Below are 17,893 nucleotides of genomic sequence, written 5' to 3' on the forward strand. Positions count from 1 at the left end.
TTCCCATAAAACATCTCTATAAGAAGATCTATTCAGTAGCTGATTAATGAATGTGGCTTACCACAAAATGATACTACACAGGCCTACTCTCTTCAATAATAATCCCATAAATAATTTTACTAAAAATCCCAGAAATACCCAAACTGCGCTGGAGCTGCTTTGTGATCCCAGTGGCTAGCCTGTTGTTTCTCCCTTTTAGGCAAATCAACACCAACATAACTCTTGGAGGGAGTTTCTAGGTGAAGACAGGAGCGAAGGGGCAGGGACGTGCCTGCGGGCGCGGGGCCAGTCCCACGCTCTTGGCCCCTGAAGAACGTGCCAGGTGATGGGATGTCAAAAGCCCTTGGACACACACCCAGGGGAAACCTCCTTTTGTGGTGGAGGCCACCCAGGGGCTGCAGCTCCAGGGATCGCCCGGCTCTGCCAGCAGCACCCCTCTGCTCCTTGCAGGGGGGAGCCGGGGCTCGGTTCAGCTTGCGGAGAGGGGCGCTGCGACGGCGGGGGGGTGCCGAGACAGCCGGCATCCCGCAGCCGCTGCCCGCCCTGCGAGCACCCCCGGGGGTCCGGGGAGCTGCTGGCTCGGCCCCAGGTTTGGGGAAGCGGCCCCAGGTTTGGGGAAGCGGCCCCAGGTTTGGGGAAGCGGCCCCAGCGGCATCACCGCCGGAGAAGGGACCAAGCGTGGGCACGGGGGGCCGGGGGGCAGAGGAGGGTCCTGCGGCTGCAGGGCAGGCTGGTTAACTGCAAAGCTCACCTCCAAGCACCCGGCACCCGAAAGCAGCCCCCCTGCCCGGCCGAGGGGCTCCGAGGGCTTTGGTGGCTCTTTGTTCGCGGGACTCTCTCCCCCCTTTCCCCGTGCGCGCCCGGCACCGTTTCTCGCAAGGATTTCCTGCCAAAAGACAATCCCCCTGAGCAAAAGCAGAGCAAGAAAGTAGTGACCAATCCTTTCTGGATGGCTGTCACCAGGCTCCTCCCAGCCCCCGCTCCCCCTGCCATTTGCATACAAAAAATCCAGCAAACTCCCGTTTGCCCCCGCATCTCGCTCAGAGCCTCCGTCCCCGTCTGCCAGGCAGCAGCCCCGGCTGGGGCCCGCTCGGCACCCCGATACCCGGGCACCCCGACCCCTCGCCACCCCAGCACCCCGAGCAGCCCCGGCAGCGCCCCGCGATGCAGCGCCGCCTCTGCGCCCTGCTCCTGCTGGCCTCCCACTGCCTGGGCTCGGCCGCCGGGCTCTTCCCCTTCGGGGAGCCCGACTTCTCCTACAAGCGCTCCAACTGCAAGCCCATCCCCGCCCCGATGCTGCTGTGCCGGGGCATCGAGTACCAGAGCATGCGGCTGCCCAACCTGCTGGGGCACGAGACGGTGCAGGAGGTGCTGGAGCAGGCCTCCACCTGGATCCCGCTGGTGCAGAAGCAGTGCCACCCCGACACCAGGAAGTTCCTCTGCTCCCTCTTCGCCCCCGTCTGCATCGACGACCTGGACGAGATCATCCAGCCGTGCCACTCGCTCTGCGAGGAGGTGAAGGAGAGCTGCGCCCCGGTCATGTCCGCCTTCGGCTTCCCCTGGCCCGACATGCTGGACTGCAGCCGCTTCCCCAAGGACAACGACCTCTGCATCCCACTGGCCAGCAGCGACCACATCCTGCCGGTCACCAGGGAAGGTAAGAGCCCCCTGCTGCCCTCCCCGCGCTGCCCCACACGCTCGGGGGTCCGGGAGAGCCCCGCTCAGCTCCGCCGCGGTGCCCGAGCCCCCAGCCCCCGAGTTGGGGCTGTGGGGCTGAGGCTGGCACCGCTCCGCAGCCCCCAGCCTGCCCCCAAACCAGGGAGCGGCTCTGGCACCCCGCACTCGAGCTCCCCAAGCCGGTAACGGGGGCGTCCTCTTCCCGCAAAGATCGGCGCTCAAGCGCCCTGCTGGGATCTTTCCCCATTTAAAAAAAACAACAGAAGTTTAGGGTTAGGTGTGACCCTAAAAGCAGCCCGTGCGCCCCCCTCCAGCGGCTTGCCGCCGAGGCGAGGGGCGGCCAAGTGGAAAGGCAGCGCAGGGTGGGAGAAGGCGCGCAGCCTGTCTGCCTGTCCGTCCATCGAGGGATGGAAAAGCCGCCAGGGTTTCCCCCAAGGGTCCCCAACGCCACCTGCTGTTCCTTTCTCCCCGAGCCTGACGAGCACTGTCTCTTGCGTTTCCAGCACCCAAGGTCTGCGACGCCTGCAAGAACAAAAACGAGGACGATAACGACATCGTGGAAAACCTCTGCAAAAATGACTTTGGTAAGTGGAAGCAGAGCCCCTCGGTTAAAAGTTGAGGGATTAGGAGCAGGTAAAACTCCCGGCTGAATCAGAGAGAAGTGCCTGAATAAAGACAGGGCTTTGTCTCGTCTGCAGATGGACCCGTCCGTCCCGTTGCGTCCGACCGTTCCGGTCATGAAACGCAAAATTGCGTCTCCAAATAAAAGTGGCCCCGTCAGAGTCCTTTTCTGTGCGCTGCTTCGAAGCAGTGCTCTTTTATGTGGATGTTGCAGGCAAGACGAATAGAAAGTGAAATAAAAAAAAGGAATCTTTCATCTAGACTATTGCCTGGGGAGAGGTACAGCAAAGCTTCCCTTAGACACATCAGAAAGAGCTGCATGACCAATCTCACCGTGTAGCGAGAAAGAAAGTTTATCCACAGATTAAGAATGAAGCTCTATATATCATTTGACAGAGAAGGTAATGCACAGACAATTGGGGATATAAACTTAATGTGAAGATCTGGGGTTAGAAGAGGACAAGAAAGCCCCTTCAAGCAGACAACTGAACAGCACATTATCCACACATTAGCATTTCAAGAGAAAAGGGGAATAGGGAGGGGAATCCTTTTATAAGAGGTCAGTGTTTATACCTGGAGACAGACTTGTACTATAAATATCTGCAATAACTCAAAAGATTTTCTTAAATATTAAAAAAAAAAAAAAAAAAGAGGAACCCTGCTTGTGGGACATAATTGCTAAAACAACCAATAGCTTTGACCTGGCAAATTGCACTCAGATAAATCCTCCTAAAGCTAAACATGCCCCACAGATTCTTAAAGAACCTTGTATCCCCCTCCTAGTTATTTCACCAAATCGAATGCAGCTGTTGGACCAATTTGCCCTCCGCTGGATCTATTCTTTCAAAAAAACAATGCATGTGAAATATCATTTCCTTGCAGGTTTGCCTAAAATCCTCTCCAACCTAATAAATTAAGTTTAGAAGTTTTCAGCCACAGCAGAGATCAGGTTTCAGATTAGGTTTAGGTACTCGCCTCCCCACCTCCCCTTCATATTCTAGGGTTTCAGGAAGACGGTCCCGTCCCAGCAAAAAAAAAAAAAAAAACAACAGAGCGCTGCTCAACGTAACAAAGCTGCCCTCTCTCTGTTTGCAAACAGGAGAAAAGCTGTAGAAAATATTAATTTAGAAAGGAAGGAAAAAGAGGGGGAGGGGGAAGAGGAGAAAAGGAGCCCAAAAACCCTCAGTCCTAAGGTTGATTCAAACTGAAATGACTTGCATGCCCTTTGTGGCTTTAGAAATGGAGCCACCTGCTGCCTCTTCTGTCAGCCCTGACAGTTTAATTAGCAATAGAGCACCTCCCTCCCCAGGTCCTCTTTATGTGCACTAATGGGAAAAAAACTCTCAATCTCTCTCCCTCATCCCACTCCCCCCTCCCCTCACTCCATTAGCCTTGAAGATAAAAGTGAAGGAGATTGCCTACATCAATGGGGATACCAAGATCACCCCCGAAACAAAGAGCAAGACCATCTACAAGCTGAATGGGCTGACGGAAAGGGATCTGAGGAAGATCGTGCTCTGGCTCAAAGGTGGCCTCCAGTGTACCTGCGACGAGATGAACGACATCAACGTCCCCTACTTGGTGATGGGGCAAAAGCAAGCTGGGGAACTGGTGATCACCTCGCTGAAGCGGTGGCAGAAAGGGCAGCGGGCTTTTAAGCGCTTCTCCCGCAGCATCCGCAAACTGCAGTGTTAGTGGCTTCGGCTCTGGCCGCCTCCAGCAGCCTCCTCTGTCCCGAGCTCTCCGGGCCTCCCGCACCTTCTTGCTTCGGCTCCTCTGAGCCTCGAGATGCCCTGGGCAGGAGATGCAGCGACCGTTCTCCGAGAGGGGAGGGAGCCCTCTGTTTCTGTACATAGGTTAAAGTGTAATAATAATAAAAAAAAAATAATAATATCATGACTATTTTTGGGAAGTATTAAAGTATCTCACTTAAAGCTTTTTTTTTTTATGGTTGCAAATGTGACTTTGGTCTGAGGTTTTCCCTCTTCATTTTGGTAATGCTGGTTCGTTTATATTGCTGCTTCTCTGTATACAAGCATATCTGTTGTGCAGAAGTAGGAGACGCAGAGAAGACAGTCACGTGTGCAACTGGCGTGTCACAGGGGGTACGACTCTTTCACTGAAGTGAAATGGCTTGCCATCTATATTAACACTATAAAGGTCATGTTACGACTCTTGCATGTGATACATAGGCATCAATAAGAGTATATTAACCATTCTCATGTTTTATTTTCCACAAATCTGAGCCCTTCTCTCAGAGGAAAAAAAAATGAACAGGTTCTGGAGCTGGTTCATCTGAATGCAACTTTTTTTTTTCTTATTATTTGCAAATTAAACCATCTGTAGCCTAACTGTAATATACCTAGTGGTTAACCTGAAAGAGTTGTAAAATATTGCTTTAATTAACCTTGTAAATATTCCAGATAAATGTTATATTCTTGTATATAAACTTTACATCATAGTTTACCCATTGTCTTGGTCTGTTTTGGAATGAGTTCACTTCAATATATTTTGGGAGAAAGCTGACCAACTGGGCTTTGTCATGGCAAAGCACTATTTGCCCTTCCACCCCAAATCACCAACAGAGAAGCACGGTGAAACCACTAGTGCTGCAATCAAAAAAAAAAATAAAAAAAAATTGGACCTCATTTCCCTGAAGACCAACCCCTGAGACATGGGACTTGGGGTTCAGTTACCTCATCTTAATGTATTTCTGTTGAGCTTTTCAACACTAAGTGTTTTCTGTGGTTTCTTTGTTTGACTGCCTGCAGTTTCATCCCATCTTCTCAGAAGACCCTGCTCTTTGCTGAAGAGGAATGACAATGAGATCAGTTGTTTACAAATCAAATCCATTTATCTGTTCCTTACACTTGAAATAGTCATATCGAGAAGTTAAGGAGTAGAGTGAAAAATCTCATTTGCTACTAACAATTCACAATAATTTAAATGGTAGGAACAAGGCATGTTTTGTGTGTATGTACACTCACTATTCTTAGAAAATAAAACATCATTTGCACTACCTAATACCGTAACCAGAGCAATGTCTTTCAGCATGTTGTCTGTGGAAGAGCATTATGTGCTAGAACGTTATTGTATTTACCCTAGAAAAGTCTTGCTTCCCAGTGCTGTCACACATGTAAAATTCCTCTTACCCTCACTGAGAGAATGAGAAGCTCAGTATTTCCAAGAACAATGTCTTATGCTAACTGAAGACTGAATGCAAATCCAACCCTAGATTTTTTAAAAGTAAAATGCCATACTAATTTCATATATTTGGTGTGTTGTTTTTTGTTTTTTTTTTCCACTTTTTAGAACAAGAAGATAAAATCTAAAGATACACCATGTTAAATCTGTTTTAGAAAAAAAGTCTCATTTTCCCTTTTACAATGTCTTCATACAGTCACTACACCCAACACAAACAATGGTAGGGCTCTGTGAACAAGCAAGACAAGATCAGCCCTCACAAATGTCCTCAGAAATAAAGTACCAACAACAATAATAATAATAAAAAGCCCCATTCCAAAGTGGTTCTTTATTCTTTTGTGAAACGCTATCTCTATTTAAAGGCCAGTGCGTTGCTGAAATGTCTTTACAACTTTTCTTCTGAATGGACCTGGCCTCTTGGGAAACAGATATGAATCTTTTCACACCAGGGAGTAACAATTTTAATATCAGTACCATGTTCATCGTCATCCAGATGTCACATAGCTCTACCCACCTCACTCGGCACATAATATCTGTCACTGAATGGGTCCTGGATATTTCAGAGGGAACAAGCTCACAGAGAAAGGGGAGCTGTCTGAAGACGAGCCTGCAGAAAATAAGATTGTGCTGCCTGGTAGAGGAAAGCACTTTGAAGAGGCAGCAGTTGCAACGCACACTTTGGGGACTGAAAATGAACAACCAGGACTGCTCAACTCAGCCTGCCCTGCACTAAGTCCTCCTGCAGCAACCATAAAATTATCTTAATTGGGCTGTCCTAGAAGGCAGCAGTACTGACGCTGATGAGGACAGACAGGTCACAAGTTACTCACTCTGGGGTCATACTGAGGCCAAGTCTACATAACAGAATTTTGCCAAATGGCTTGGATGTATGAAAAGACATTATCTATGACCAACATCGCTCCATCTTAGAAAAACATTCCCTTTCCTACACCACAAAATAAACACCGCTACACCAGCAAAATCCTGTTCCTGTCAGGACAAATTCAGGAGAACAAGAATACACTAGACCAGCAAACGTTCAATTTCACGAGTACTATCAGTGTCCAGGATTAGGAGCATTCTCCCATGCAGCATACCCCAGCTGATAAAGCCTTCCACGGAGGCCCTGGACTGACTCACTGGGACTATCCGCCCCCAGGGTGAACTGGCAGCAGTGGGATTACCTTTCAGATAAGCAGGATTTAGGCAAATGTCAGGAGTAATGGAGTCGCGTTTTCCCAGTTAAGTTGCATTATGTTGTTCTAACAGCATCGTGGTAAAAGACGGGTAACACTCCTCCTTGCCAAGGAGAGGGAGTATCAGGGGTGGTGTTATACAATCCATTTCCAAAGTTGTACAAACCAGACACTGCAAACTATTCAACCAAAAATCAGAAATTCAAAGTCACAGCCTGAGGAAGCTTCATCTCACATCTACTGGTAAAGAAACAAACCCAGACATTTTTCATATTTTTATTCACCCAACAATAACTGAAAATCTTTGTGTCAGGCAAAGAGTGAACAAAACACAAAACAAAAAATTATCTGGACCTGTTACTTCTGATCAGAGCTTGGCACTTATTTTGGAGTTGCTTCATTACCTGGTATGGTATGGTTCAGTATGGTTCAGCAGAAATTTGTTTGCAATTGATGAAAACAGGCAACACACTGTTGCATTTTTCAGACACTTTTTGTCTTCCTCTAATTAAAAAAACATTGTTAGGCAGCCAATTATGTAGCTCCATTGTATTTGCTTTCATAAAAACTATAAAAGCAGTTGACTACAATGAATTAGTTTAAGAACAATAATAATGATACTTGACATTTATACAGAAGTTTCCATTTAAGTTTCTCAGACTGCCTTCACAAAAATAGGCATTAATATCCCAATTTTGCAGATCAGGAAAATGAGGCACATCGAGGTGAAGCAACTCACTCAAAACCACCCAGCAAGTCCTTTGCAGTCATGAAAAGAAGTGTATTTTTTGATTCCAAGTTTTACGCTCTAATCACTAGACCACAGCAATCAGAATGGTATATAATCAAGGCTGCACTAAGATCATAATTTGAAGTCATAATAGTATTCAAGGCTCCCTCCAACTTCTTCCTGCCCCCCAAGTGTATAAAAAAATGACTGCCTAAATCCGAATTTAAAACCCATGAGCAATGTTGCTTGCAGTCTTTCCCTTTCTTCCTTATTTATCATCCTCTCTATCCTTTAATTACTTTAGTCCTTTCCTTTTTCCCCCACTTCTCGTTCACTTCAGATACCCACAGAGAAGCCACTCAGCCTCTCTCTCTCACCCCCTTTCATGCAGACACTTTCTCCCCCAGTATGTTTTATTAAAGGACTCATGCGGCATAACTACGCACAAGCCACAAAAATCCTAATGACCAGCTTAAGCCATGAGAAGACCCATGTGGGAAATCCAGCAAGAGACATTTACATTTAATTAATGATTCTCTGCAAGGACAGCAGGGCAGTTAGATGCCACAAGGACCGCCACAGACACGTAGCAGTCACCGCAGGCACAGCCACTAGCCTTATTCTGCAACAGGTTTTTAAATAATATAGACTGCATAAAGAACATACAGATAAAGTACACCTCCCCTTGTGCAGCCAGGTCTCCCACACCTCAGCCCTGCTGTTATAACCCTTGTTGTCTCACCGGGACCACGGTGCACCTATCCCAGCCCTCTTCCTGATGTCTCGCTACCTCTCTGTGGTCATACAAGGCACCGGCCAAGAGCAGAGCCACCATGACCCCACCACATCGTCCCCCAGTGCCTGCTAGATCACGAGATACCTCCTTAAAAGTGGCAGGGCAGCCCTTTGGTTGCTTCTTCTGCTGCCACCCTCACCACACTAGCAGCCCTGTGAACCCCTGTGACGTGTCCACTGCTGGCAACACCAGAGAAGAGCGATGGATTGATTGCTACCAGAGCAGTAGGCGGCCTCCTTCAGGTCGGGCAGCCCAAGCTTTTGGTTCTGGAGCCAGAAGCTCTCATTTCTAGGCTTCAGAGATATGCCTCTATGATTTATCTATGAGTTGCCTTCTTATCAGCAAATGTAGATTCAGTACTGCCTGACTGTCTGATGAAACAACCACAGGAATGGATCTTGTTTGCCTCCGGATGAAGAGAAGAGTGCAAGACATTCACATCATAGGAATCCAAGACCTCAAGCTGCCTCACAAACATAAATTAGACCACGCTGTATCCCTCCGGGGTAAGTTTAATAGGGTAACATTTTCCAAATGCATCAACCCCCTTCAGGGTGAGCTGTGGGCTCCTAAATCACCTAGATGCCTCGGAAAATATTAGCAGCTCTCCTCCCCCCCGAGTAAGAGGTGGTTGGCGGAGGTCAGCCAGCAAGGCTGTCACCCAGCCAGGAGGAACACCTCAGCAATCAGCCAGCCAGCCCATCGTTCTCACGGCCGATCAAAATAACCAACCTACACAGAAAGCTGCACAGCAACGCAGCTGATGGAGCAAACTTCGATTACCGCATGCACAGAAAAGCTGTCCCGTAAGAAAGACCAGCACAGGTTAGGAGGCGTGCTCCGTGTCTTGCAGACCAGACTCAAGGAAGAGCACATGTGCTTATTAAAAACCATGATAGGACAATGATATCAATGCAGCTCTTTCAAAACCTAAATGACTCAGATCATCATTTTGCAATAATTTTCAATCCACAAAGGTGATGCTAAAACCATGGCGTATTTTCTGTTTGGACACATTTTTTAGGGTTCCATTAGAGTCACAACCAAAACTTGCAACAACTCTTGGGAAAGATCTGAAAAGGTAGCAGAAATGCTCATTTAAGCACAAATGCTTTCAACTTTCCAGGTCTTTGTTTCCAGAGGTTAACCCCTGGCAGTCTTCATTAGACATTAAACTTTCCATATGGAACCACTGTGGAAGGACAATTTAGAGTTTTCCATTGATACCTGCTTTTATTAGGCAAGAGATAACTAATCCGTCCCTGACAGTTTCCCTGCATTGTTAGCTTGCTTCAAATCCCTAGCGCTGTCTAATTGCCTTTTTTTGTTATGTGAATCTCCAGCCATGCACAATAGTGAACCCTGGCTGGTTACACACTGAGACAGGTGCTTTAGTGGCTGTAGAGCTCACATCATTAGGCACACACTGAGCTATTAATCATTTCAGTTTACTCTGAGGCATAAACCTGAATTAAGTTAGGCCACTTTACTAAGCAAAACAATACCTTAATTGTAATAGGTAAAGCAAAAGACTTTTGAGAGGCAGAGTTTCAGGAACTAGAGCAACCAAAAAAAATCAGCAAGAGAAGAAAACACACTGTAATTTAAGAAGGGGGTGGCAGCGGTATTAATTTGCTTTGAACAAGAGAAGCAAATGATTTTGGAGAGAATCTTATAGCCTCACACAGCCTCTTTGTTTCCTTCAGGTGCTGGACTCTTCAATAGAGAAAGATTTTCAATACTCTCACATTCTGTGATCTGTGACACTGCAATCATCGCAGTGGTGTTCACTGTGCTTTTTCATACAATGGGGATTTTTGAAATAGAGTTTACAAAACTGAAGCATAAGCTCCATTTCCAAAGCATTCCTAGGTTTGATTTTAAAGTAAGTTAGACAATGAAAGGACCAAAAATCAATTTTGTTGGAAGCAGCATAAGAAATGTTATGTAAAATGCCATTAGGTGTTTACAGATGTTTATCCACTGCTTGACATATACATATATATTTAAAAACTTGGCTGCATCACATATGTCCCCAAAGAGTTTAGTGTATATGTCAACCAGGGTTTTTGGAAACAGGGTCTAGACTGTTGGAGATGTGAGCAAATAGAAGTATCATAATCTGATCCAGAAGTGTGGAAGGTTAAAATTACCTTAATGCTTCTGCTCCATCATTTCACTAGAATGTATGACACCCTGGGAGAGCTGAAATAGGATGCCCTGGCTGCTCCATGGAAGCAGGCTTCAGATATTCATAAGATCAGAATTCCAAAACTAGCACATGAGAAAATGCTGCATTGAAGTCATTCCCTTGATCCAGAACTGAGCTTTAGAAGTCTTTCCGGAAGGTTATTATCCTTCTCAACTGCATACTGGGTCCTCATCATCAAGGAGAGGTTCAAGAAAAGATTTGTTTGAAAAGCTGCTTCCTACAGCACAACACAGTAGGAAATTACATTCATTGATGGGATTTGTTTGGTAACAGCTGCAATTAACTAGCATACAGCAAGAAGAAGGAATATAGAAGTCAGAAATACTACTATGATTAATAAAAGGTCTGTTATTTAGTGAGATTTCTCAAAATGGAAGATGGAACAGACACTGCATTTTCTCCCATATGAAACTCCAAAGGATCAGGGGAGACATCAAGAATATGGATTGCAATGCAGCACGTCTCCTGTGCTGGTACAACCTAGCTTAGGGTGAAGTTCACCTACCAGTAACTACACTTAATGTGCACATATTGCACCTAACTGTGAGCTGCTCCATACAGGCTCCATTTCGCTGCCCTCCCCTCCCACTGCGTGCTCCACCTACCTTCCTCAGGGCAGATGCAGTGATCAGACAATGCAGATTGTGCGTCAGCTCAGCTCTTTTACCCAACCCCAAGTCAGCCCTGAATAAATGCAACTAAATATGGTGAGTGGCCATTTCAGCAGCTGCCACCACGCAGTTCCATGGTTGCACCATGAGATGCAGGTAGGTCGCACCGAGAGCATCCTAACAACTGGACTCAACAGGAGGCCTTCTGATGACATTTTACTATCAGACTATCTGTGGGCAGGGCTCAGTATGCTTGTATCTTGGACATGAAGAATATACCTTTTTGGCTTTATGGTAATCTTGATAAGGCTGAGCGCTGAGGCCCAAGCCTGCTGCATTTGCAAACTGGGCTCCTCCTGCTTGCCTGTCTCCCACACTCATTCTATCTTTGATCCTCTCAAGGAGAAAAAGGATCTAGGAGAGCTTGTGGAAAACTTTACATACAGCAGCACTCGAAAAAGAGATAAGAAGAAGGTGTTGGTGAATACCATAATGGCATAATCTACTTCAATGGGAGATTCTCAGCTGGCTGATGTATTCCATTTCTGACACACGACTGAAAGGACAGTGCAGAAACAAAGCTTAAAGAACAAAGAAACAAAGAAAGAGAACAAGATTTGCCAGGGAATTTGGTACCAACACACTTTCTAGGTAGACTTTATGAAGTGTGAAATGATGGCCTAGAGCTGGAAATCAGCGGTAAAATCCTACACGTGGTAATAGAAGTAAAGTCCAGTATTGACTATTGAAGAGTCTGACTCTTCAAGAGGAACAGTATTTAATTTCCAAATGTCATGTTATACACAAATTAAGAACATTAACAAATTAGAAGAGGCACTCCTGCTCAAAATCCAATGAGAAGAGAAACATTTTGAATAGATCGCTACTGAAGCCACTGTTATAAAATAGTGTTGATGCCATAGCTGACTACGACTGAATAAAACATGTACCTGCACATAAATAAAACAACAGAAGCTATAGGGAAGAAAAAAGAGCAACCCTGACTGTCACTGCTTCAGCACACAGAGGTAGACAACAGGCTGTGGTCAGGATGCGGTCACTGTCACCATATAGCATCAGGCAATGTCTGAGTGCAGCGCTGCCTGAGGTTCGGCAAAGTCAGCCTGGTGACATGTGGAGCAGATGCTGAAAGTCTGACAGCTGGAAATGTTGGAAGCACTTGTCATCAGGAGGTGGCAGGAAGCTTATGTCAGCTGGAAAAGAGCCTGGATGCTTGTTGCTAGGGCAGCGGAGAGGGTTTTGACAGATAAAAGTGTTGGTGAGCAACGACTAGAGATAAGAGTGCAGATCTCTGGGACTGCAGAGGAGGGCTGGTTCTTCACATTTATCTTTAGAGATAGGGATACAACAGGTCACGCTGAACCCCCAGTTTGAGGCAGCGGCTTGCACAGTCCTTAAGTCATCTGCTGCCACCTTAACCCCAGAATGGAATCGTTAGTTTGATGTTTCGTGTTCATTCTCTGTGTTACGATATAAATACTACAGCTAGCAGGGAGGTTGCAGATAGGGGAGAAGAAAATATCTTTGGGAAGAGTCAGATTTGCTGGGCATGGCCTTGAGAACCTGAGTGACCAAAAAGTTTGCATGTGCTTAGGTCTGCACCTGACAAAGTGTCCTCTTCTTGTATCCTACTTGCCTCTCAAAGCATTCTGAGTACAACAACAAAGACAGCAGATATGTCTTTACATCAGTCCTATCTGGTCCTGGAAAAAATAGAGGGGGAAAAATAGAAGTTATTAGCTGAGATTTCTAAAATGCAGGAGGAAAACCTGGGGGCTATAAAAAATGCATAGTCTTCAGAAAAAGTTAAAAATGAGACCTTGTTAGCAGCTGCTTTTACTCCAGAGTCAGTAAAAATTCTAAATAAAATAAAATAAAATAAAAACTTGTAAAAGACTACTTTCTATTTCTGAACAAGTTTCCCCAAATGTACAATATTGCTTGGAGATTTCCCAGAGCAAGAATCTCTTGGAAAAAAAAAAAAAAATGTTATAAGAGTTATAGCATTGATAGGGGTTTCAGGTAAATTGAAAACCCAAGGTCTGTCTTGGTCATTCTTCACACTATGAAAAGTTCCTTTAGCCAAGCACAGCTTGCTGAACTTATTTTCATTAAATTGTTTATTGGTTTGGATGACACAAATAAATTCAAGAAATTTGTGTAATAAATTTATTTTCCACTTCCAAGGCTGTGGGTTGACATTTCTGAAATTAGAAATTCCAATTTTGGTAGCAGATTTGCACAGTAATCGCTGGCATTACCTATACTCATACATGCTCAAAGAGATACGCGGGATAAGATGGCAGACAGTTGTCCAGGCTGTGGGAGGACTGGGTTTAGACCTGTCCTCTCCTCCCTTTTGTGCTCTGCGTCCCAGTTTAAATCAAGAGCTCAACCAATAACCAGAGGAATTGCCAGCTACACACTTTACTGGAGAGTATGCTGGGTGTTTTATTCTTGACCTTTGGTACTGAAGCTTTTCCAAATTGTATGAAATTATAGAAGAAATCAGATAGAGAAAGAATAAGCCTATGGCCTAATGACTAGGTTACTCAACTCGCACAGCAGTGAGAGAGCGTGAAGTAGGGGGGTTAGAGACCACCTCTGATCCTCAGCCTCTCTTGACCCTGTAGACGTGTGCCACGGCCCCATGTCAGACTCATAATCAGGGGAAATTCAGCATAAGAAACTTGATCCATGTGTTCTGATTTTGCTTGGTTGATCTGTTGGGGATATTTTTTAATCTAGGCATCCTATGAAAGAAACAGAGCTCTGTTCCAGCATACTTCCTTTCCAGTGGTAAGGCCTTCACATGAGTGTTAGGTGAAACTAACTAAAATCTTGAAGTGCTTCAGAGTCTTAAATTTAAGTTATTAACATCCCAGGTAAATTGCCTTAGTCACTCAACTAGTGGATAAAACAGGAGAGCTGGGACTACTTCCCTCTCATGTTTATGATCTAATCCTTTGCTTTTATTAAACGTACCTGAAAACCAAATGAAACAGTTTGCCAGGTGTTAAAAAATGTTTCTATAACCCCAAACCAATCCTTGGTGATGTGCTGACAATTCTAAAGAAATGAAGTTTCCATTCAGTCCATAACAATTTTTTTCAGTTCAGCTGCCAAAATACTTTAAACCCCGCAACTATTTGCACAGCCCTATAAATTAGGTTTACTAAAGGAAACAATTAGCAAGCCTGTAGCCTACAGGAATTTCAATTGGTGCTGCTACAGTGCATTGTTTAAGTAATTAGAAAATGATTCCAACTATTGTAAGTATTTGCAAAACAAATGCGGAGCGCATAGATGCTGTCCTATTAATAATGGGAGCTATAAAAAGATTGAAAAGCTAGTCTGCAGAGGAGGTCACATGCTTATTAATCTGATGTATCCTTTTCATTGTCACTGAACTACAAGATTAAAATAAAATACGAGCAAACAGGGAGATGCGTGCTTCCACTGCTAAATTTGTGAGAAATCAAAATGTACAGATGTGTCAGTCCATTTGAGCTTAAACAGGTGAGCATCTGAATAAAGACATGAATATAATAATTAGTGAAGTTAAGGAATATCACTGAGCTAGAATTCTGTGTGAAATAATGAACAGATCTATCAGATCAGCAGCAAGATGCTGTGAAACCAAAACGAGTTTCCAAATGAGTGTCTGTTTCCAAATGGAAATAGTGTCAGTCATAAATGTTGATCTTAGGAAAACTAATTTAACAGGAAAGGTCAGCAGAGGTGCTCAAACCACAATTTAATACATTCTAACTCTGAAATGCAATTAATCTGCTTAAGACTGTAATACTTCCAAGTAATAATTTAAATTGCAGCCTTAAAAAAAAAATCTGCACCTCAGATTTAGCTATTAAGCTTTAGAGATGGGCCAGCAGCCAGATGTTTATAAACTCTTTTCAGGTTACAATTTAGTTACGGTTACAGGGTTAGACAATGTACTCTCATTTAGTCCTTCAACTGACTAGCTTAACCATTATTTGTCCCTACACTAGGCATATGCACCCTGCTGGCTGCTACTGTCCAATGCCAAGTCATCTATTTCCCCGCTACTGCTTGGCTGAGGCCGCCCCATTCATCCCCTAGACAGCCTCCTTTCAGGGGAGCATTACAGGCTCAACAGACCTCTTTGTTGGAGCTCTATTTACACCACCATTTTTTGTTACTCGGATTGTGAAAGGAAACAACAGGAGATGGAGAGGAGACGGACCGCTAACACAGTAGACCAGAAGTCATCGCCCTCTGTTCTTTGAAGTGATACGCACAGTAAACATGGAAACTACACCGATACGTGAAGTAACCTGGTGGTCTAAGTTCGGTTCCCAAGAGACACGTGTATCTATATCTACAAAAAGCCAGCACCATAATCAGCAACAACCGGCAACCTTCCCTGTCACTTACAAAGAACTGCAGTGTAATTATTCACCCGGCTCCCATTGATTATAATGGGATTTGGCTGGATAAATCCCCATGTAACTCTTTGAAAATTTGGGAGCTTTGGGGCAGTCTGCTCAGAGCTGCAGAACCGAGCAAGCACCAAGTTGGAATGTGCTCTCTTTTGAATATAGCTGAAATGCAAAAGCAAGTGTTGAGAGCATTTGACTCAATTGCTTCTGTCTCAAAGCTATTTTTTGAGACAGAAATTCACCTCCCTGCATCTGGACAGCACAAAGACCATGTGCCTCCCAGACACCAGCACCAGCCCAGTGGCTCACCCATGCCCAGTAAAACACCGGAGCACAAGAAGAACTTTGAAGACTCGTTTAATTCCTTTTGGCCAGCAAGGCTCAAGCACACGCGCAACTGCTCTGGGGTATGGATGTCAGCGTGTGATCCAGGACGTAAAATGTATGGCAGCGGTCTGCGGGCCCTGCAGTGAATTCAGTTGTCAGGTTTTAGCCCCAGAAGCTGCTTTGCATACGCACCATGCTGGCAGCAGCTGCCTCTCCATACGCCATGGGCCCGCCTGCTCCCTGCCGGTGCTGCAAGGGCTTTTGCAGTCTCACCACTTTGCTCTGGTGATCCATCCCACTGACTTCAGTGGAAGTAGCACCCTGCATTTCAGAGAGCTTTAGCAAGACCAAGGCTTTAGATGACAAAGTGAAAGGCACAATATGTAGAACTGCAAGCTGAGCAGGCATAAAGAGCTTGGCTTCAGTGAACTCTGCTCCATTCACAGACAGACTTCCTACCCCATACAGGAACTCCACCAAGGATATATGAACATCACTTATATCTTGCTGCACTCTTACTGGAATACAGCAGTTATCCCCCTGCCACATTATCATCTTTTCTTAGTGCAGCACCTTGTGTCTCAGCTTCAGCTTCATCTCCATCCCTCAGCTACCCTACCTCTTTCTGAGCTTCCCTGAAAGGCACCTCCATGCTACTTAGGTTGCCAGATTTTAAATTTGTAAATATGTGGCACTCTGCTCTCACCGGACATGGTGCCCATCAGCCTTCCTAGAGCCTTCCCACTCTGTTCTATCCTCTGAAGCAGTGACACCTTAGACAAGATAAACACCACCAGAGGAAAAAGTAATGCTGTTTTCTCTGTAATAATTATTTCCCACTTCTACAGTAGAACCAATGCTAGATACCACTGCCATGTATCACTGCTGTGACAGTTCCATGTGTTGCCTTTACCACAATTCCACTGCAAGTCTTTCAAAACTTTTTATTGGTCCCCAAATTCTGGAGTCCTGGGATTACAAAGGTCTCACTGCTTTCATTTTGTAAAATGCATGTTTTTAGACTTTTTTTTTTTTTTTTGAGAAAAAAAAAATGAAAAAGAGAAAGCTAATTGCTAAAAAATTAAGAGACTAAGAAAAAATGTAATGTTACTGTTGAAATTTCCTTTTCATAAATGAGTCACGTCACTAAGAGAAGTAGGGGATCAGCTCTTGAATTTCCATTATTTGAAGTAAAGATGTTTACTGCACTAACTTTTGCAGATATGAGGAGAAACACATTTTCATATCTCGCTTTACAGCAGATTAACTTACTACTTCTCCCTTGTCTGCTGTGCTTTGCTGATTTTTAAGAGCACCTCCCTCAAAAAATAAAAATTTTCCTCTTTTATATGACAGTATCCAGAGGCTGGACATAAAATAGACACTATACAGAGCACAGCATGTGCATGCATATTTCAGTGCATAGAAATTTGCACTTTTAATTTTATTCAGTTCAAATGACAATTAAAAGCAATAGCCTTTCAACTTCTGCAAGAAGTTGAAGAATTGTTCACATCGTTGCATTTTACAGGGTATTTAGAAATACAAAATTTTACTGCCTGTATAGGGGAACAATTTTCAGTGATTCAAGCTTCTAGTGAAACCAGCTGATGTCCATCTTGCTTTATTCTTTGATCATAAATGTTTCCAATATTTTTATGTTATTTTACTTTCTTGGTAAATTGCGTGCATCATCAGATATAAAAAAGTATGCTAGTTACTATTATTTTCCTAATGGTTTTTCCTTTCCAGTACAGCATTGTATTGTAGTTATCACATTGAGAATTTGCCAAAGTTATCTGACAGACCTGCTCTGGAGCTTCAGCAGTTCTGACATTCCCACAAAAGTTAAAAGAAAGAAAAAAAAATCCATTATTTTTTGGTTCCCGGGAGTCACAGAATCCAGCCTAGTCAGCCAGAAAGAGTTGTTTCTTTCTAAGGCCAAAGCAAGTCTTTTAAGCATATCAAGTTTATGAAAACACAGCCGAATCCAGTAAAGCAGTCTTTAGGGGGGAACTCAAAGAATAAAATTTAAAGAGTTCGTTGTGTTCTGTTGAATGGTATGATAAAACTAACA

General features: G+C 44.5%; 1 protein-coding gene across 1 annotated transcript; it reads left to right on the forward strand.

The window, feature by feature from the left end:
* The first annotated feature begins 1,054 nt into the window (after positions 1-1,054).
* Positions 1,055-5,038, forward strand: SFRP2 (secreted frizzled related protein 2). The gene is made up of 3 exons (XM_082759055.1): positions 1,055-1,657; positions 2,181-2,261; positions 3,689-5,038. The coding sequence occupies exons 1-3, from the start codon at positions 1,165-1,167 to the stop codon at positions 3,991-3,993; spliced, it is 879 nt and encodes a 292-aa protein (XP_082615181.1). The 5' UTR covers positions 1,055-1,164; the 3' UTR covers positions 3,994-5,038.
* Positions 5,039-17,893: the final 12,855 nt, after the last annotated feature.

Source organism: Aythya marila (assembly GCF_965140915.1).
Source record: "Aythya marila genome assembly, chromosome: 4".
In the NCBI taxonomy this organism is placed as follows: domain Eukaryota; kingdom Metazoa; phylum Chordata; class Aves; order Anseriformes; family Anatidae; genus Aythya; species Aythya marila.